The 23329-nt window shown below is 37.3% G+C and overlaps 1 protein-coding gene across 2 annotated transcripts in view; it reads left to right on the top strand.

Moving 5' to 3' along the window:
• Nucleotides 1–23329, top strand: part of LOC145693071 (uncharacterized) — a 55377-nt gene that overhangs the window by 12152 nt on the left and 19896 nt on the right. For both annotated transcript variants that reach the window (XM_081768748.1, XM_081768749.1), the window contains exons 2-5: nucleotides 3873–4061; nucleotides 7893–7983; nucleotides 9959–10123; nucleotides 16532–16611. In XM_081768748.1, coding sequence (XP_081624874.1) covers nucleotides 3883–4061; nucleotides 7893–7983; nucleotides 9959–10123; nucleotides 16532–16611 — 515 coding nt within the window. In that variant the 5' untranslated portion in view covers nucleotides 3873–3882. The remainder of the gene's footprint in view (nucleotides 1–3872; nucleotides 4062–7892; nucleotides 7984–9958; nucleotides 10124–16531; nucleotides 16612–23329) is intronic.

Here is a 23329-nt window from a genome sequence, read left to right as displayed (position 1 = left end):
CATACAAGGAAGCGCATGCCCAATTTCGTCGCCTTCAACAGACCAAGAAAATGGACCATTGGCTGCAGTTTTGTCAACGCCTCACGTTATCTACTACTCCTCGTCAGTTATGGCACTATATCAGGACTAACATGCATGGAAACTCGAAACACTTCTTCCTTTCGACTCTCACGGCGGAATGGCTGGACGCCTTGCATGCGATGGTTACGCCGGTTACCCCCCTACCAGATCGTGCCATCCACCAGCTACGCCTATTTCCACCTATTGAGGAACATTCAGCCTTGCGTCCCATCACATCTACAGAACTACAGCGTCTTCTCTCTGCTGCGCCCTCTACCGCTCCTGGATACGATAACATAACCTACCAACATCTTCAAGCTCTTCCCAATACAGGTTTGGACCGACAATTATATAACAACGTTCTTCGCACTTCCCAGGTTCCGGTCGCTTGGAAACAACACCTGGTCGTACCCGTTCCGAAGCCTAATGTGCCCTCTGGGGACCCAGTCAGTTATAGACCCATCACTTTACTTCCTTGTATTTCTAAATTATTCGAGAAAACCCTACTCCAGCGCTTACTGTGGTGGGCTGAATATTACATTTTTTCTCCGACCCTCGATTGCTTTCGTCAAGCACGTAGTACACACGACGCCCTCACTAGCCTCGTCACGGACATTTGGTCTACTTTTCAACGACGAGAATATCTCCTGGCAGTTCAAATTGATCTAGCGCGTGCGTACGATAGCGTCCCGTTGGACGTCCTTATTCAAGAACTCTCTGATCTCCACGTTCCAGCAGGGTATCTTCGTTTTATTCACAACTAGCTTATTCAACGACAGGTGTCGGTGAAGATTGGGCACCGTTATACTCAACCTCGGACAGTATCCCAAGGACTTCCACAAGGCTCGCCCCTTGGTCTCTTATTATTCAACCTCTTCACAGTCACCTTGCATCGAGAGCTAAGAGCGCAACTACGAATTAACCAGTATTCTGATAATTTTTTACCGTACGTTCGTTCGCCGACAGTGACAAATGGAATCCGTGCCCTTCGTCACGCTCTCATCATCCTCTATACCTGGTGTCGAGAACATAGACTTACAGTTAACTGGAAGAAAAGCAAGTATATTGTGTTCTCTCGCAAACGCCGAAACGTACACGAAACTTTTCTTCTTCCACATGTAACGCTTTCTCCGGAGACTCACATCATGTACCTTGGAATGACACTGGATCGTCGGCTTTACTGGAAAATACACTTTGCTTCGCTTGTTACCAATGTGCAACCTGTACTCAATTTACTCACAGGACTGAGCACCAAACAGTGGGGCATGGATATAAGGGCACAACTGTGCATCTATCGTCAATGCCTGGAGGCAAAAATTCTTTACGGTAGTCCAGCTCTATCGCCTTTATCCCGTAGACTTAGCGTTACATGCATCAAGCTGCAAGCCAGTGGACTACGTATTTTATTAGGACAACCTCGGAACGCACCGAGCATGGCCCTTCTAGAAGAAGCAGGTATAGTTCCATATCAAATTAATGCCTTCCACGTAGCTAAGGCATTCCTCTTAAAGCGTATGGCTATGACAACCTCGCCGGTCATTCCCAAAACGCAGTTATTATACTCCAGTAATCGCCGGAAACGCTTACCTTATCGCCACCAACTTCCTTGGACCTACTTTGCCTACGTCAAACTCCAACAATGGTGCAACTATATTCATCGAGGACCTAAACTTCCTTATTATCAATCTCCTTACCAGACATCTTTAACTACCTGCCAGGTGGAATTTCCGTTCTGTACGCCTCATGGACAACGCACCGTTCCTACATCCATGATAGCGCATTTATGGGAGGACTACGTTACTCAGCACCACCCAGACGCTGTTCTCATATACACGGACGCCTCTAAGCAGTGCCGAGCAGGACGAACATATGTAGGTATTGGAGTCTACATTCCTCACATTAATCTGCGCATAACTCAAGCATTACCTGATTACACGTCCATCTTCCTTGGAGAAACAATGGCGGTTCGAACTGCACTTCTGCATGCCTCCGTCTACGCTTAATTAACACCTGCATATGTAGCGATAGTCAGAGTGTTCTTCGATGCCTCCAACTCAGCGCTTGCCAGATGCAGAACAACTGGATATTCCACAACATCTTTCAACAGGTACATCAACTACAAGAACGGGGATATCATGTAACCTTTTTGTAAAATTATTCGCACTGTAGCATACCTGGCAATGAAACTGCTGATGAACAAGTAAACGGGGAGCTTTTCTACAGCCTCCGAAACTTAAACTATCGGCCAGTACCTTCCTACCACAACTAGACGAGCAACGACACCGAGACTGGTATAATTTCCAACGGCAGACAAGAGGAGGACCAGGTAAATATTACTGGCAGATTGAACCATCTCCCACTACCCGTAAATTGCCTCATTACTCCTCCTGGACACATGCACTTATATTTTATATAGTCACCTCCGACTGCATACCCCCCAAACGCCCCTTCGGGACACTCCCAACTGCTATTGCCTACAGGACCTTGGCACCCTAGAACATCTTACTTATTCTTGTCCTTTTACGACACGTTATCGTCCTGTGTTTCTTAGCTCCTTGCACGCTCTGTTTGGTTATGGTCCTTTACCTATCAGCACCATACTTGCACTGAAAAACACCACAGTCATCTATCATCTCCTACAGCTCTTCATCCTCAACCATCTTGACCTCTAACTTGTATCCTGTGGTCCCAGTAAAATACATCTACGACATGGCCCTAATCTAACTTTGTTCTAGCAAGCATGTGTACTACCAATGGTTTGTTCAAGGGAATCCCTGGAACATGAAAGGGGAGGGAGCATGAGTTCCCCCTCAAAAGAAGAATCTTAACTATTCAAACATTACTATGCTATAAATAAAATAATAGCAATAAGACTGCAGACTGGTGTTTCATACATATGTAAACAAGAAAAACTTACTACGTGAATACAAAAATAATTTACATAATAAAGCTATCAAATTAAAAAAAAACGCATATAGTGCAAATTGAGAGATGGTTATAGTGCCATTACCACACTGGTCCTGGGATTTTATTACATCCAGGCACCAGACCATGTAAAAAAAAAAAAAAAAAAAAAAAAAAGTTGATGGGCGAACGAATATAGACACTATTAAGCATGTCGAATGGCGAAACATTATTAAAATTATTATGCGTAAATTGAGGTAAATTAATAACATTATTTTCGTCCTGGCCCCCTCTAGTTTCGCCTATGATATGTATATATATATATATATATATATATATATATATATATATATATATATATATATAAAATGATTAAAAAGTTGGAATTCTTTTGAAGGAAACTTACGACACTTCTTGGAATTTCCATTAAATTCCGTACATATTTAGTTTAGTTTTACCGTATTTATTTTCTTGAATTTTTTGAGTTAATTGTAATTGTTAAATTTGCATTTTGTTACTGTATTTTTCTTTATAATACATATACTATAGTACAGGGCAGTGGCGTGCGGTAACTTTTCTCATAGAGGACTGAGTTCAATGAGATCTTTCTTAGTCGTGAACATTTTTAGAAATCGAATAAACATAAGCCGTACATAATTTAACAATATAAAGAAATACATTAATAAATTAAATAAATAAAAAGTAAAACAATCAAATATAAATAAACATTTTTAAAAAATACTATCAAATTCACCTTTATTTGTATATTAGTGGGATTCCGTACTTTTTTCCCGGTGAAGTACATTGGTTTACTTCTTCCGAAGTAATGAACAAGAAAACATGTAGCGGTGACTGTATGCTTATTATTACCCTTTTGGTTTGAGTTTATTATGTTTTCTTTGTTGTAGGTTGATTATTATGTCAGATGACCGCCTTGAAGAAGTAAAACTAGGGAAAAAAGCTTACAAGAAGGTCAAGCAAAATGACTATATTGAAGCTGTTAATATATTAACAACGGCTGTGAACAAGTTCCCGAGTGAACGACGATTCTGGAACAACAGAAGTTTTGCTTATTACAAACTGAAAAACTATGACAGGTGGGTAGGATGTGGTTTTTATAACTCAATGAACTCAGCTATTTTTCTATATTGAAGTTTAGGTTTTTAGCGCAATTTTTTGCGCTAATATGAGCTGAATCAGCTAAAAGATTGAGGAAGATAGTGTTTTGGAGTAAACAGTATGGTCTTCAGTTTTGTTGAATTCCTGTCATCTGTGTGGTTAGTATAATTAGGTGGAAACCTGTTCATCGCATTACATCATTATCTTTTACATCATTATCTTATATTTTCTTTAGTTCTGCTTCGAAAAGCAGTGTAAATTAGTTGCTAAGATTTCTCAGTTTTTGTCCTAGTGAATTACTGTATTCCTTAATGATTATCATATGAAATATTATTGTTGATTGGCTAGTAAGCAATACAGTATAAAAGTGTTGAGGAAGACTAGTCTTTATAATCCTTGTTTTATAATCCTGTATTGTGACTAGTCTTTATAGACTTGCTTCCTTTATTTCTTATATGTATCTATCTAATGCAGCCTTCATAAATATTCATTGAAATATATAAATAGTAGGTTGTCCAGTCACAATACAGTGTAGATCGTTGTACAGCACATGCGGTTTAAATATCAATCCGAAGAATGAAGAATGTGTGAGTGGTCTGAAGAGAAGTGGTATAGATATGGTTACCTTGCGGCAAGTTAGCTTGAGATATGTGCTCGGTCCATAGTCCAGGCACACTCTTTTGCTCTATGGACTTCATTGAAACTATACTCACCGAGGACTTAGTGTTATAAAGGTACTAGCATCAATTACTCGCTTCGCTGGGTTAAATTAAGAAAAAATAGTAATATGTTTCGTTAGTCAGACACTTTTTACTATTACTAAAGCGCTCCTTGATATTGGTCATTTTCGATGATTTTTATATATTCCCTCTCTTCCCCATGTTGCGGGCCACAGCATCGGAAATGTCATTGTCCATCTCAGCGACCCCGAAAAGTATAAATTCGACACTGATATTGGTCATATTGATTTTATATATATATATATATATATATATATATATATATATATACCCTCCCCTCCCACAATTTTTGCGGGGCTGAATTCGGATTTAAATGGCTTCAGAAGTGTCACTGTTCATCTCAGCGACCTCAAAAATTATAGATTCGACACTAATGTCGGTCATTTTTGATCATTTGTAAATGTTTTCCCCCTCCTTTAACATCGTCAAAGTAATATGACAAAAATCATCTCATGTTCGAACTTCATCTAGGTTGAAAATTTGATCGAGATCGGGCCGGTGATTCAAGAGTTATTAAGTTTTATTTATTTTATGTATCTCCCCCTCCTACCTCCTTCCCTACGTTGTATCGTCAAAGTGAATAGATAAACATTATCCCAGGCCCGAACCTCATCTATGTTGAAAATTTGATCCAGATCGGTCAGGTGGTTCAAGAGTAAAGTCACATAGACATTCACTTTCATTTTTATTTCTTTACATATATATATATCCCACTCCCCCTCCCCTACGTTGCACCGTCAAAGTTAAATGATAAAAGTGATCCCAAGCCCGAACATCATCTATGTTGAAAGTTTGATCGAGATCGGTCTGGTGGTTCAAGAGTTATTACGTTTTATTCATTTTCATATATTTCCCTTCCCCTAAGAACTACTATCAAAATGAAATGATAAAAAACTTCCTAGGTTTGAACTTCATATGTTGAAAATTTGATTGAGATGGATTGGGTAGTTCAAAAGTAATTAATTCACGAACATAGTCACTTTTATTTTTATATTTATTGATTTTTGTATATCACCCCCTCCCCTAGGTTGCTCCGTCAAAATGAAATGATAAAAATCATCCCAGTCCCGAAACTCATCCATATTGAAAATTTGATCGAGATCGGTTGGGTGGTTCAAGAGTTATTAAGTTTTAATTATTTTTACATATCTGTCCCCTCCCCTCCCCGTCCCCTAAGGTCTACCGTCAAAGTGATATGATAAAAACCACCCCAGGTCTGAACTTCATTCATAATGAAAATTTGATTAAGATCGGTTCTGTAGTTAAAGCGTGATGAAGTCACAAAGGCGGTCACTTTTATTTTTATTCTTTTTACATATATATCTCTTAACTCCCCCTCCCCTAGGTTGCACCGTAAAAGTGAAAAAACAAAAACATCCCAGCCCCGAACCTTATCATCTATGTTGAAAGTTTGATCGAGATCGGTCGGGTGGTTCAAGTTATTAAGTTTTATTCATTTTCATATATTTCCCCTCCCCCTTCCCCTCCCCTAAGAACTACTATCAAAATGAAATGATAAAAAAACTTCCTAGGTTTGAACTTCACATACAGTATATTGAAAATTTGATTGAGATGGATTGGGTGGTTCAAAAGTAATTAATTCACGAACATAGTCGCTTTTATTTTTATATTTATTGATTTTTGTATATCACCCCCTCCCCTAGGTTGCTCCGTCAAAATGAAATGATAAAAATCATCCCAGTCCCAAAAATCATCCACATTGAACATTTGATCAAGATCGGTCGGGTGGTTCACGAGGTATTAAGTTTTATTTATGTATTCTCTGTCTCCCTCCTCTCCTCCCCTAAGTTGTACCGTCAAAGTAAATAGCTAAAAATACTCCCAGGCCAGAACCGGATCTACGTTGAAAATTTGATCGAGATCGGTCGGGCGGTTCAAGAGATTAAGAGTTACAAACATAGTCACTTTCAATTTTATAGTATAGATTAGTAGTTTCTTATGTTTCTCATATATGTATCACTAGCAGCGTTCACCCCGCTTCGCTGCGGTCACCCCGGAACGCAATAAACTTTGTTACTTAGATAATTTTTACTTTTTCGCTTTCAAGTGATATGATAAAAACCATAGAAGATTGCAGTAAATGTTAACATTATATCGCCTGTCATTTATGTTAACCCGCCGAGTGACACGGTCATGCGGGTTGCATATAAATACGTTTATTTTTACCTATGATGAACTAACAAAGGATTTGTACGTTATGGACACTTGAATGGTCAATTATCTCAAGACACTGGTAATTAAAAATTAAAGTGATATGATAAAAACCATCTAGGGTCCAAATCCTAATAACCCCCCAAAAATGAAAGAAATTGGTTCAGCCGTATTAGCGTGATGAGGGAACAAAGGATTTGTGCGTTCTCTTTTATATATAAGATTTAATCGTATCATTTATCATATATCGTTTACCATTTAATGTATTTTGTATATAAGATTGTATCATCAATAAATCGTCTGTGTTGTAAGTACAGCAGTTTGAATTTTGAAGTTTAAATATTGAGTAAGCTAAATCACATTTATAGTAGTCTTGGGCACACCATTCTTGAAATTTTCTTACATCTCTGACCTCTTAAAAAAGACTATTTACTTTTTCGTAGTTTTTTCCTGGAACTAGAATTCACTTTAATTTAAATGATGAGTACAATAACGAAGCAGCATACGGCCTTTCGTCCACATTATTATTCCAAACTATGTTCATCTAAGGTTAATATAATAAGAAAGTCCGAAGGGAAAATTCACTGTGAATGGGAGTTTTTCGCTATCGGCTGACGGAATTCCACTCACTTTCTCTCGCTTAGCAACAGCTGAACCCTTATTGGCTCAACGCGTGGGCGTGTGAGGGTGTGAGCTTTAGTTCGCATTTTTGCCACGGCTCAAGACATTTTGGCAGCACAATAGTTCAAATGAGGCATTCATTCACAATTCTGCACTTATATGTATGTATGTATAATTTTTGGAAATCAGGAGCTAGTAATGTCATCAGGATCAATAGAGAATCATTAATATGAATGAAAGTCGCCTTTATTTCTGATTTTTTTCTTTATTTTTCAGAGCACTTGAAGATGCAGAGAAAGCAATTGAATTTTTTCCAGAATATCCAAAGGGCTATTACAGGAAGGGTGAAGCACTTCGAGGCCTCAAAGTAAGTACTTTATATTAATACAGATAACAATAAAGATAAGAAACTAATCAAAGCAAATATATTAAAATATGTGTATCATTTTTCGGTTTATGTGTAGATTGATCTTAAAACAGCTATCAAGAAAACGGAATCCGGATCATGCTGCTTTGGTAGGTGTATTCACGATTCCATATCTGGCTTAGTAGTAGACGCACTTCTAGAGTGAAGAGTCATATATTTATTCCAAATTGTATCTATTGTATTTTTTTTCTTTCTTTCTTGGGTACACAATTATAGTACTTCATTGCTTTCAACAGTCTTATGATTATTCTAAACAGAATATGTAACGGGAGAGAACAGTTTTTGTTTTGGCGATGGACAAAAATTACGCAAAAACGTACATCATGCTATTTTAATGGTAGCTTGCAGTGTTATGGGATGAATGCAAATGAAAAATATTCAGTATCAGGGAACATAAGAAACCAAAATTGACGAGTTGAAAGAAGAGACATTGGTGGCGCTTAATAGAGGTTTAGAAGTACACAGTGTATAATGAAACAAATAAAATTCAATAACAGAACACTTATCCCTCGTTTCAACGGACTAAAATGGCTCAATAACGGTCTGATGTTGCCTGTAATTTCTGACACTAAGTCTGCAGTGTCTAATATTCATAATTACAGTACGAAAGAAAGAGGAAAAGTACAGTACTGCAATCGAGTAAATTATCCAATCTGACAGTGTAAAATACCTGCTGCACAGTAAATATCCATTATAATACAATAAATTCAACATCTTTAGTTTAAAATCAAGACTTCCAGACTGAATCAGCTGCTCTGAATTTTGTAAGTTCTTCCAAAATTCGTAAACTGAAGGATGAATTGGATCAATAATTATAAGGACTATTGGTGAAATGAGAGCTTCTAAATTTTCAGCCATCTAACCTCCTCCTCCTCTCTTCACCATATATAGGGGTTTAGTTATGAGAACATATTTAAATGAACTACACAAATGCGATTAAATTTACTCCTTTCTAATTCGTATTCATAAGAAAGATTTTTGTCTCAAGGGACCTATATTTGAATTACTTCTTATTTCTCGTTTCTGTTGATAAATTAACGGGTAAGGTAATCATTTATTGGATTGACATTATAGTATAGCTGATAATTCCAATAACCATTACTATTTTCTCAATGCTTGAACAGAAATTCACGTAGTTATCAGACAACGTTGTCTCCTTGTGTCCAAGGTATATTTAAGGAAAAGAGCAGCCTTCCGTAGACTGTTATAACTCATTGGGTGGAATGGAAGGTCAGTCATGGTTCACAAATAGTTCAGCTCACGCCAGTTATAAATGAAATGCCAAGGGCCAATATACTCAAATACACTGTATTCAATCAGTCTATAAAACATTACAAATAGCGATGTTTTCGAACAGAAGTATAGACGTGCGCTTGTATTATAAAACGAAACCTGCAGTAACAATTAAATTACATTTTCACACCTTACAAATGTCCAGCGTGTACACCTTTAGTCACGCTATAGACATCTATTGGTACACTTCAGCCAATTCCCGATTCTCCAGTTCAGGGGTGAATGTGACAATGGCAGGGACAATGCGATATCGCAGATCCTGGAGATCCTGTGGTAAGAGCGGTACTTAAACTTTCTACTTCAGTCACGTAACTGCGCTGGAAGCGACACGTAGCCAAGTCTCATAGTATTGGTGACCAGCATGTGTGTGTCGCAATCACCCCTGATCAGCAGAATCGGGTGTAGGTCGAAGTCTGCAACCGGATGAAAATATAATAATTTGTAATGTTTCATATACTTTGTGAACAAGATGTCGAACGACAGAATTCATATTACGAAACTGGAATATTTTTTAAGTTAATAAAATACTTGCAAAAATAAATATAAGTGGTACAGCAGTTGTATTTACTCCTTCGTTTACGATAAAAATTATATAAAAGAAAACTCATTTCTTTCATTACAGCGTTATGATGAAGCTGCCAGAGCATATGAATATGTGTTATCACTAAAAAAATCGTGCGCAGAAGCGCATGTACGACTCTTTGAAGTCAAAATCCATAATCTTCTGGCCAGAGGATATAGAATGGACAATATAGTTAAAGGTTTAAAGGTCCATAACTCAATAGAGGTTAGTTCTTAAATTCGCTCTTCTTTTTACCCCTATATCTTGTAAATGTTTAATTGCAATATAATAATGTAATATTTATTTGTTTATTAAAATAGTTTTAAATACAATTATAAAACCATTTTACGCTAGCAACAATTAACAATAACGTATAGGTGGAAAACTTGGGAAAGATGTTAGCTAGGGCATAGCTAAGATATCACCGTAGCATTTGCCTGATGATCTGAGAAAATCTCTTCAGGATGACTGGCTACGATATTAAAAGTGCGGAATACTATCAGTTCATTCATTAATATCAGCTTACTATTGTCTACTAGAACAATAAAAATTTCAGTTCTATGTTAAATCTTTTTTTTTTTTTTTTTTTTTTAACTTATGCTCTTTTCTTTAAGGAATACTATATTAATACTCAGAAATTGGATTACAGTAAATGTAGACATATAGTTTTTGTTTCTTTACGTCCTTTCTTTTAAATCAGCTTATCAAAACATCCTATTTACGACATGCAAGTACAGTGCTTTCAAGAGGAAATAAGTCACTATTATTTAAAAATACACGCCCTCTAGAAGATGCGTACTCTCTCTATATTGTTAATATTCAATGAAAGTATTATCTATTTTAACGGGAAAAAGGACTATAAATTGCGAAAGTATTAAAATATATAACTATAAAGGATAATTCACGAGGAAGTGGAAATACTTTGGATGCTGATAGTATGGGTGATTGTAAACAACAAAAAGTTCCCATGAACATAGGCCCAATTCTCAACGGTTTGCAAGCCACATGTTAACCATTTTGACACCTCCCTACAGAAAAGTATTTTTTTACTTGGCATGTAATCGCTGTTCTGGGAAGTGCTATAGCGCGTTGGAAAGATGCAGAAGTGACCTTTCGAATGGTGTATAGTATGGTACTCTGACGCGCATGATATGGAAATTTTAAAGGAAAATTTCCAAAATTTCTCGAAAATATTTCCTTTTTTTTCGAATAATTTGTGGGGATATGATGGCAACACTGTCGCCGAGGCAAACAAAGAATAGCACAGCGTGACTCGTTGTTTGCCAAACAATGATGAAAAGTTGCAAGTCGTTAGCTTGACCTTTGGCTCACAAACCATTGTGAATAAGATCTATGTTCATGGGCAGTTTTTTGCTTAGAATCACCCACATTATCAGCGCCCATAGAATTTCCACTTCCTCGTGAATCATCCGGTATATATTTGGACAGACTAAGTAATTGATACTAAAACTTTATATCAGAATAATGGAAACATATGAAGTGGGGAAACTAGATTGGCAACTGTCAGGCGGCGATAGCAGCGTGGGTGTTAAGAGTGTTGGCAGTGTTGTTAGAGCAAGTTACACTACTCCTACGTGAGGAACAGTAGAACGACAGTATGCAGTGAACTGAGCAGATTGTGACAGTGTAAAACGACCGACCTCTCTTATTTCTAAAGAGGGTAAATTGTTGGTGCTCGGTTATGAGGTGCAAGCATGATGAAATTGGCAAGTGTGTTAGGTGTGTCACATTGGACAGTGGTTGGAAGAAAGTCTTCAGTGATAGATCTCGCCAAGCATTAAAACGGATTGTTGCTCAGAACCGTCGTGCGACTGCGGTGTAAGAGAGGGAGGAACTTAAGTAGTACTTCCTACAACCTGTGTCAACAATCACAGTCCGTTGTAAGTTGTATGACATGGGCATACAGGGTCAGGTTGCACGGGCGTAACCACTGATAACGGATCATAACCCTTTGGCACGACCCCATTGGTGGCACGAATGTGCACTATGGACTACTGATGATTGAAAGCGTGTGATATGGTCAGATGAGCCATCTTTTATCGTATTTCAAACCAAGAACCGTGTTTATGTGTGGCGAATGCTCACAGAAGGTTGATCCACAGTATCTTCGCCCAACTGTAAAACATGGTAGCTCTGTGATGTTGTGGGGTGCAATATCTTCGTCTTCAGTGAGTCATGTGCTGACGCTTACTGGTCGTGTCATTGTCTGTGATAGTGTTACCATTTTAGAGGACCATGTATATCCTATAGTTTATATGTTGTTTCGAGACAGTAACACCATATCCCAGGATGATTATGCGCTATCACTGGAGCTATTGTACTCTATTTGAGGAACATTGGGATGAAGTTGAATACCTCTGGTCCACTCAATCTCCGAACCTGAACATAATTGAACATTTGTGGTTCGTTTTGGATACACTTATCCGGCACAGATTTTCGGCTCCACCTTGTCTCACGAAACTGAATGATGTACTGCATGCGGGATGGCGTAATATTTCACTTACTACCATTCACGTCCTCTGTGATTCAATTCCAGATCGCATCAGAGCTGTACTAAGGGCGGAAAGTGGTCCAACACCAGATTAATGTGATAAGTTGCACTTTTTTCAGGTGATTTTATTATTTTGATAACCATCTGTACTTTTAAGCTAATTATACAGGGTGTCACAAAAAGATCGGGATGGTGGAATATCTCGAGAAATACACATCGTATCATGAAATACAAAAACACGTGGCAAATATATTTTTAAATTATATTTCAGAATGGAACAATGAATGCACCCGGATGCCCCGTAAGGGGCGCAGAGGGGGGAAACTTGAAAAGTTTAAATGGGAGCCTCCAGTTTTTAGTGCAGATTCAAATGCTAGATACAAAAATACGTAACTTTTACTGCAAACATGTTTGTGTATTCTTGACAGATGGCACTGTAATCGCGAAAAATCTGTTTTATTGAGTAACGCACCAGAAAGATCGGGACAGGAAAATATCTCGAGAAATACACGTCCGAGCATGAAAAAACAAAGTACGTGTCAAATATGTGTTTGATTTCCATTTAACTGGTGCAAATCAATGCTCCTTGGCGCCCTGTAAGGGGAGCAGAGGGAGGCAACTTGAAAAGTTAAAATGGGATCCCCCCAGGTTTTAGTGCAGATTCAGATGCTACATACAAAAATACGTAACTTTTATGTGCAACATATTTGTTTGTTTGCTCGATAGATTTCACTGTAATCACAAAATCTCTGTTTTATCGAGCAACGCAACTGAAATGTCGGGACAGTGGAATATCTCGAGAAATACGTATCTGGGCATGAAATTAAACAAAAATATATGGGTCTAATATGTTTGATCCGTAAAGTATGTGTGTGCAAATGAAAACACATGGATACACCTTAGTGAGACAGGGGGGGGGGGATTTGAAATGGGACCCCGCAGTTGTGATTGCAGGTTCAGATGGAAAGCACACCAATATACAACTTTTATCTGAAAAGTTGTTTTGTGTTCTTGAGAGATGACACTGTAGTGGCAGAACTGTTTTATCCCTGTAATGCACGAAATGCGCTTCCGATCAAAAGATATAAAAAGGCATGCCGAATTGTTATCGAAAATATTTTATTCTAGTCACCTTAGCAGGAAATAATCAGAGAAACAACTGAAGTCTAAAATTAAACATTCATATTGAAGTGGAAAGGCCTAATGTGTACATCAGATATAGCAACAGGCGATAAATTAACTATTTGTAGTGCTACATAGGAACAGCTACGTGAACGTACCTGAGTAGCTGTATATTCCCTCCAGGGTCTATTCTGTCGGTGCATCACCTCGCCTCTTACCGTCGGGGTGCTTGTTGGTGCCTACGATATTTGCCAGTAACCAGTGTGTTATAGTAAGTGCTCAAATTGCGTACCTTGTTCGATTTGACAAGTCCCTATTCCATGATAGAATGCATCTACAGCAGCCCTAATGACATTGGGTTCAATGAGGGCAGTTTCGTCAATAATGCTTTGCCGAAGCTCATCTAAGTTGGTAGGCTTCCTTTCGTACACACGAATCTTCAAATGTCCCCAGAGAAAATAGTCCAGTGGCGACAAGTCAGGAGAACGAGCTGCCCACTCAATTTCACCTCTTCTGCCAATCCACCTTTGGAGAAATTCTCATTCAGAAATTGCCTCACATTTACACCATAGTGCGGGCCCGCACCATCTTGCTGGAACCACGTTTCGGCTGTTATCCGCTACAATGTCTCTAACTGCTGGAAGTACGTCGTTCCGCAGCATATCTTCATACTTCCCAGCATTCAAATTCCCGTCAATGAAAAATGGTCCAACTATGGAGGTGTTCATCACTTCCGCCCAGACGTTCAATTTTTGAGGGTATTGGGTATGTGCTTCAACCGACCAATGAGGATCGCTGTCAGCCCAAAATCCACAGTTATGTCTGTTAACGTGACCGGTTAATTCGAAAGTGGCTTCGTCTGAAAAAAAAAAAAAAAAAATCTAGTGAGAAAGTTAGGATCGTCATCAATGCGCCTCATCATATGTTCACAAAATTCCATACGACGGTCGAAGTCATCTTCATTTAACTCATGTATCAGATGAATTTTGTACGGGTGAAACTTGATTGCCTTCAAAGTTCTGTGGACAGTCATGCGACTGATATCATGTTGTTGAGCACCTTTACAGATTTTCAACGAAGGATAATGCAACGTCAAGCTGTTTTTCGGCCGTAGTCGATGACTTTGGTCACTCAGGAATTCGACGATTCTTTACACTTCCCGTTTCCTTGAAGCGCCGCACGGTGCGCTCGACAGTCGACTTTGAAATGAGATCGTTTGGACCGCGAAATGTTTGGTTAAATAGCGCCCTAACATCAGCATACGATCTTTGGCGATCATCCCATCCGCTCATCATGAAAATAATTATTCTGTCGTGCTCAGAAAGAGTGGCCATGTCGTCAAGTAGTTAATATCTGTCCAGCACTTCGAGATCACCACAATTTGACATTACCTTCGCCACTAAAGTGCACTTAATTTACAAGACATTCACTCACAATGAACACCTCGAATTGGTTTCACAATAAGACTTCGTAATAAGGAAGTCTCTGGCAGGATTTCGATTCTCACTCATTCCACACTACTCGCTACTATCTCTCAGCCGTAACAGGCCACTCTGGAGTAAATAACTAATTTTGCACTGATAAAAACTGTTGTGCAGTGTCTTCCATGCAAAACTAACTCGAAGCAGACATGTCGAGGCTACTCCGCAAGGAACTAAAGAGCAACTACAAACACAATTACCAGCTCTATTTCGCTGACTTATTTGACATATACGTCGATGACAAACGTTGCGTCGATATAAAAACAACTCTTTTGACAATTAGGGTAGTTTTATGCTTGTTTGATTTGATTTTAATGCCTCCGTTTCGCGGAGAACTATTTTAGCCTAATGTTGTCCTCATTCTTGGGAGCACAACGTTCAATTTGCAATATTGCGTGCGTTCTAAACTCCAACATTTCTGTGCACTTTGAAAGAAATATTTAGTTGTTGCGATTACAGTTATGGGCGCTCGCAGGCTTTTTCCGAGGAGAGGGAAGCACGATGTTTCAGAAAATGGGAGCAAGGAGGGGGGGGGGGGAGAAACTACCATTAAAAAGGTAATTGTGCACAATGAGTTCTCACATGTAGAGATAATTTAACAAAATTAGGGGCAGTTTAAATTCCAGAGGGAGCAAATGCCCCATAATTCCCTATCTGTCAGCGCTCATGATTACAGCTTGCAGTAACGATAACTGCAATAAAACAATTCAAATAAACGTTCAGCAGGTATACAGTATTTGTATCTCTTGCTCGAAAGTACATTTCATGCGTCACTTGATAAAACAGCTTTTTGATATTACATTGTCATCTGTCAAGAACGCAAAACAACTTTTCCGATAAAAGTTACGTCGATTTTGTGTGCAGCATCTGAACCTACAGTAACAATTGGAGGTTCCCATGTCACATTTCCAAATGTCCCCTCTACCCACCCCCTCTAGGGGTTGACCAAGTTCGTTCATTTGCACACACACTTTAGGGGGCAAACATATTAGACCCATATATTTTTGTTTAGTTTCATGCCCAGATGCGTATTTCCCGAGATATTCCACCGTCCCGACGTTTCAGTTGTGTTGCTCGATAAAACAGATTTTGTGATTACAGGGCCATCTATCGAGCAAACAAACAAATATGTTACAGATAAAAGTTACGTATTTTTGTGTGTTGCATTTGAATCTGCACTAAAAACTGAGGGGTCCCATTTAAATTTTTCAAGTTGCCCCCCTTAGGGGGCACCCGGGTGAATTCATTGTTCCACGCTGAAATATTTAAAAATATATTTGCCACATGTATTTGTATTTCATGATACGACGTGTATTTCTCGAGATATTCCACCGTCCCGATCTTTTTGTGAAACCCTGTACATGTGTTAATATGAGGACAAATAATACTGATCAGACCCTCCACTGTCTAATTTTGTGGAAAATAATTGTTTTATTTTTAAATCTACGGTAAAAGGTGCCTATCTTCATCATCAACAACAAGGTATTATTATTATTATTTATTTATTTATTTCTGCAGGCAGCTGCTAAACTTATAGACAAAGGAGGTATTAATACCGTTACAGAAGCCGATATGAAGAAAAATGAAGATACGATAAAGTAAGTGTATAGTTAACTTTTTTTTTTTTTTTTTTAACTGTTCTTAATATTTTTATGTAAACCAATATTGTTTGAAAGATCGATATTCAGATGCGTTCATTGAGCATCCATCCTTGAGGAGCAAGAACAAGCTTAAATTATACTTTGCAACAAGTTCATCGATCATGCTTTGTAATAGCAACACTAATGAAAATAATGAAATTATATAGAGTATCAATACGGGTCTAAATAAGGAATACTATTTTATAAAGGTAGGTAAAATTCTTTTATTATGCTATAATATATTCCATACGTTAAATAAATGATTGTAAGTATATACAGTTCACCGGACTGTTACACTGATTACTATAACACTACATATATACATACAACTATTATCTGAATTAATGAGAAATAAACTTAGATATTGCCACAATGTGTTATAATTACAATTGCTGTGGTGAGGTTTTGGCAGAACACACATCCACATCCTTATACAACATACCCACGTGATAATTATATAAGAAACTAGAAAGCAACCGTGTTATTTATGATTGTTAAATACCGACGTTACCTTTCATTCGGTAATTTATAAGCGAAAATATTTTACCTTTATTATTTGTTTAAGCATAGCACCCCTTTTAAGCTCCGAGGCTATATTAAAGGTGGGCGTACAGTTTAGGGTAGAATCCCATTCACCGCAATGTGGTAAGAAAATTAAATACTCTCCCACGGGGAATTGTACCCGGATCCACATGCTTCAAAGGCATACGCGCATACGTGCTAGCTACTAGACCAACGGAGAGGGCAGAAATATTTTCCTTTTTTTCTTGAGTTAATAAGGATGTTAAAGTTCCGATTTCATGTGCACTTTATTTGAACATTCTTTGTTTATGAGGGTTTGTATATAAATTGAATTAAATTTATGTACAAACTCATGTCACTTTTACAAAATACGCAGTTATGTGGAAATCAGAACATAATTACCTTTATTAATGTCAATGAAACAAGTAAAATACTTTTCAGTGTAAATCAGATAGATGATAAAAAATGAGTCGATGTTCCATAACCTTAACTGTGTAATTTATTTAGCGTCCGGCAGAAAGACCTCCCATATTTGGAGAGGGTAGTGTGAGTTGTGGTGGGGATACGGCTGCGGAAAGGGTATCGATCGATAGGGGTATACATGCCATTTCCAGTAGTTGCAATGGCGTGGCTCGGTAAGCATCGTGCGTTTGCTGTAGAAGAGTATATTCGTAATGGTGATTCTGTGATTACTACTCAACGGGCATTTCGAATTCGGTTCGGATTTGGCCGACATGATTCTCTATGGGAGATTTTTTTGCCGGACCCTGTACTTGAGAAAAGTAGGTGTAGAAATAACTACAAAATTAAAGAAAAGAAAAGAAATAACGCTTCACAGCCTAAGTACACAGAACAGCATTATAGAATAAAGAGGATTAACTGCGGTTGGTTGGATTAGAGTTTAGCGTCCCTTGCAGTACTGATGTTATGTGAGACATGGACGTACAGTTGAAAGAAAAAGATAATTCCGGAAGAAGTAATGCGTTCAAATTTCCGAACTCTTCCATTGGGAACCGAACCTGGGATTTCGTACATCAAAAGCATATGTGGTAACCACTAAACCAACAGGGAGGGCAATAGAAGAATTAAGAGAATCAGAATTCATACATGTGGCTTTGTATTCCAAAAGAGCCAGTCTCGACTTTTTTTTTTTTTTCTGAAGAATACTAAAAATAAGTTGAAGAAGAAAACTCTTGATTTACTTAAATTAATAATTGCATTGGTGTGTATTATTTTGTATGAAATTCTCCAATTTTCAGTGGTCGGGCTTTCACTTTCTTTCAAACCTTTTATCTAGAAGGGGATTAAGGGTTTGCTAAGTTTTAAGAAAGTAGTGAGAAAGGCAAGCTCTAAAACTCTAAAATAAAACTTCCTTTAATGGCAGAAATGTCAATACGATTATTAATTATAAATTAACATTTTGATTATAGTATTTATTGAGGAGTGTAGAGCTTATCTTTGTCATTACCTTTCTAAATCTTACCGAACCTTTTCCGTATTGTGTTCTTGTTCCTTCTATGTAGTTCGTAAATCTCTTTTGTTTTGTAAAAATATATTTTATTAATCCACTTAGCTAAAAGTTTGGAACAAGTTGACGGACGTGGCCACCGAAAATTCAGCTTTAACATATGAAATATAGAACACTGGAGAAGATAAATACTAAATTTTTTAAGAATATCCTTTGCACAATGTTATATTTTTTAATTTCATATAAATAGGTGTTCTTTTTCCTTCTTTCTGGTGGTAAGAAGTGTTCCTTTAGAAAATCCTTATACAAATTTTAAAAACCCATATTGTGGATTATACACTAGTGTGTGTTGCATGTGCTCACAGTTCCGTATGCTTTTCTAAAGCTCCACTTAATACTTCGATCTATAATGTGGTCCTTTTCTGAAGGATAAAAGTGAGAAATAAGAGGTTACTAAGATAAAGATTTAAAATAAATAAAGTCAAATAAGTAAGTAAAGTAAAAAATAATAAAAAAGAAAGAACCGACTTACAACGCGTATTAAATTTATCCAAAAATATATTTTCAACAGCCTTTTGTTGGGTGAGATAACTTTTCTATGCTTTTGCCATATGCTTTTTTCAGTTCCTTTCGCCATGTGATGGTACGTGTTTTACTCCTTGTGCTACTATTTGCACAAAAATTCTCCTAATTTTTCCTATTGTTTATTCAACTGACTTGCATAACAATTTATTGTTTTTCTCTTATCTTATTCACCTTGCTTCATTGATCTGTATTTTCAAATTATTTTCCGCCTAACACGAAATTTTAATTTCTTTAATGACATATCTATGAATTATTAATTCGTATTTTTTTTTTTTTTTACACACACACACACACGTCTCTAATGTGTTCTTTTAATTTTACAATGGTGTTCCATTTAATGTTGTGTATGACTTCTCCCACGTGCATATAATTTCGTAGACCCGCTATTTTGTGCATAGTAAAATCGTTTTTCCTTACGTAGAGTTTCAGAAACTCAAAGACGTTGTTCCCTTTTCCTCGTACCTACAAAACATCATGCAAGTGATGCAAATAACAAATCCTTCCGTCATATAACGTATCTGTCAAAGTATTCTTCGACGTTGCCTTATATTCGAAACTTCCCGAAGTAACTGAAACTTTTTAAAAAAATAAATAAACACGAGTAAACAAAGTCACAGAATTTTCAAAGCTCATTTTATGTTTTGTCAAACACGAATGTTAATATGGTTCTCTTTTATCTTGTACAGCACGCTTAGTGTTGGAATCTATGGAATCTATTGTTTAATTTTCACAAACTTAAAAAAAAAAAAAAAAAAAAAAAAAAAAAAACTGACTTAAAGTCCAAGACTACGCGCATCTTTTTCTGTCTATGTCACACGCATGAAGCGGTGAAAATGCCCCCGAAACATGGCAACGCTGAAAACTGTCAGTTTGATCGACTGCCCTGGCACCTATCATAAATAAGCCCAGCACTGGGTTTAGTGACATTCGGACCCCCTATGATGAAGCGGCACTGGACAACAAGTGGCCATGAGGAAAATGTACGAATTACAACAGTAGTAAAATAATTTTTGTAAGCTGTAAAATATTTTTAATGTTTCTTCCTAGTTTAGATTCTACGCTAATGTTATTGTTTACTTCACGGTTATTTTCCTGTTCCAATTGATTGTAATATTTCAGTAATTTGGTCGTGTTTTATTATAATTAATGATTTTTTTTTCATTAAGTTCATCTTTTTAAATCTATTTTGAAGTTAAATGATTCAATATTATTTACCTTGCTATAAAGAGTTTCTTCCTTATACTCGTTCTTTTTGCTTGTCTATCGAGCATAAAGTGAATGTTCTCTAAGTTTTCCATACATTACCTTCCATCCAAAAGAAGTGAACAGATAACACAGGCCTACAGAAAAAAATTTTTTTCTTGGTGCCTAAAATTTTAGAGCTGATTTTAACTATGTGTGGGGCGCTGAATCCAATAATGTAAGCAGTTTTTTTCTATCAGCTCTACTTTGGTAGATACAGGCTACTGTACCAGTAGTGTTATTTACGTTACAATGTATGTGGAAGAAATATTACAATCCAAAATAAATATGTAAATTATAAATGATGTAACCACTATTTCTGCATGCTTCTTGCAATAGTATACAAAATAAGCAAAAGAAATACAAATATTCTCGTAATAACAAGTTTGAATATGATCTTATAAACTCTGCAACTCAAATAAATCCTACTGTGCTCTATAGAGATTTCTATTTGGAAGAACGGCGCTCTTTTCTCATTAGTGCTGCTATCTGTCGGTACTAAACGGAAACTAGTCATATAGTAGTTCCAGGAACGTCCACTAGATTGCATTGGTATTCTACTTGGCTAGTGGATCGTAGTTGTTGTCTTGCAGGTGGAGTGACATGTTGGAACATGTGAGTTTTGTTCTGAAATCATAACTTGTATCGCGTATACTAAGGCTTTATATTTAACATCCGTGTTAGTGGCCTGAACATAAAATGAGTTCAAGTCGAAGAAGTTGTGTTAACCATCCTGATGTGTTTTGCTACATATGTGGTGAGTACACATTTAAAGACAATAGAAAACATATCAGTGACTTTGTAAAAAAAGCATATCATGCATATTTTGGTGTACGCCTAGGGGACCAAGATAAAACGTGGGCTCCACATATTGTGTGTAAAATGTGTACTGAACACTTGCGACAGTGGACAACTGGAAAAAGAAAAAGTCTTAAGTTTGGTGTTCCAATGGTTTGGAGGGAACCCACAAACCATGTTGATGACTGTTATTTCTGCCTGGTAAATGTTACGGGTATGAATAGAAATAACCGGAACAAGTGGACATATCCTGATCTGCCTTCAGCAAGACGTCCAGTTGTTCATTCCGATGAAATACCAATCCCAACGTTTCACCACTTGCCAGAGCTTTGTGAGACTGAAAACGAACGTAGTGAACATTCTTGTGACATGGATGATGGAAGTGACAGTGATTATGAGGGAATGTCAACAATTCCTCAACAGTTTAATCAAGATGAGCTAAATGATCTAGTTAGGGACCTTAATCTTTCAAAAGAATCGTCTGAATTACTTGCTTCCAGATTGAAGGAGAAAAACGTACTAGAACAAGGAACTAAAATCACATTCTACCGAACAAGGGAAAAGGAGTTTTTACCATTTTTCACTGAAGACACAAATCTCGTATTCTGTCACGATGTTAGAGGTCTCCTAGAACACATGGGTCTTCCAGAATACAATCCAGATGATTGGCGCCTGTTTATTGATAGCTCCAAGCGAAGTTTAAAATGCGTCCTTCTACACAATGGCAATAAATATGGCTCAATTCCAATCGCTCATTCAACACGACTGAAAGAAGAATATGAAGCAATTGCTTTGGTTATGGAAAAAATTAAATATCAGGACCATCAGTGGGTGATTTGTGTGGATTTAAAGATGGTGAACTTTCTTCTTGGACAGCAAAGTGGCTACACAAAATATCCTTGTTTTCTATGTCTGTGGGATAGCAGAGACAAAGCAAACCATTGGTCAAAAAAAGAGTGGCCGCAGAGAGACGACATGGTTGTTGGTAAGAAAAATATTATTAACATGCCTATTGTTGAGTGTGACAAAATCATTTTGCCACCTCTACATCTCAAGCTCGGTTTGATGAAGCAGTTTGTAAAGGCGCTAAATAAGGACGGGCCGTGCTTTGCTTACATGGGAAACAAGCTACCTCAGATCAGCACAGAAAAATTAAAAGCTGGAATATTTGATGGTCCCCAAATAAGACAACTCATGAAAGATCCGGCTTTCGTGGAGTCCATGAATGAGACTGAACGTAGAGCTTGGACCTCATTTGTAGAAGTTATCAAGAATTTCCTTGGCAATAATAAAGCTGATAACTATGTTGAGCTAGTGAACCAGATGCTTAATGCATTCCAAAAACTTGGATGTAATATGAGTATCAAAATTCATTACCTGCACAGCCATTTGGACCGTTTCCCAGACAACGTAGGCAGTCTGAGTGAAGAACAAGGTGAAAGATTTCACCAAGATATTAAAACAATGGAGGACCGCTACCAAGGAAGATGGGATGCCTATATGATGGCAGATTACTGCTGGAACCTAAAAAGAGACTGTGCAAAGAAACATTCAAGGATGTCACGAAAACGAAGCTTCCGAAGTGTTGAATAGATCGTTTTGAACAAATTATTTGATTTTTTATTCATAAAAACTATTATAAAATGTAGTTACAGAGTTATTATGTACTTGATGTTTGTGTTTATATGGTTTTCATTATTTTCAAAGTGTTCCAAATAACAGATTTAAATGTCATAGTTTTCTTTTCACTTACAGTAAAACAGCACCTATGCAATTTTCAACGTTGTAGCAGGTCAGTCTTGCAATTCCTATATCTCAAAAACTAAATCTGTTAGGGGAAAACTAACGCCATATTTGGATTCAGCGTCCCAATTCTACTTCAAATCAGCTAAGAAACACCTGGCACCAAAACCACTGTAAGCCAGTGTAATGAATGGAAATATTGGATATCTGCCTGAGGCTTTCTGTAAAACTTTCTGATACATTTCTTGTTTCATTATGTCTGGTGACGAGTGATGAGCATCCTCCATAATAATATGATGATGATGGTGGTGGTAATGG

The sequence above is a fragment of the Thermobia domestica genome, chromosome 8, assembly GCF_964235325.1.
Source record: "Thermobia domestica chromosome 8, izTheDome1.hap1.1, whole genome shotgun sequence".
NCBI lineage: Eukaryota > Metazoa > Arthropoda > Insecta > Zygentoma > Lepismatidae > Thermobia > Thermobia domestica.
The sequence above is the reverse complement of the archived record's forward strand: the minus strand, read 5'-3'. Positions and strand labels throughout refer to the sequence as shown.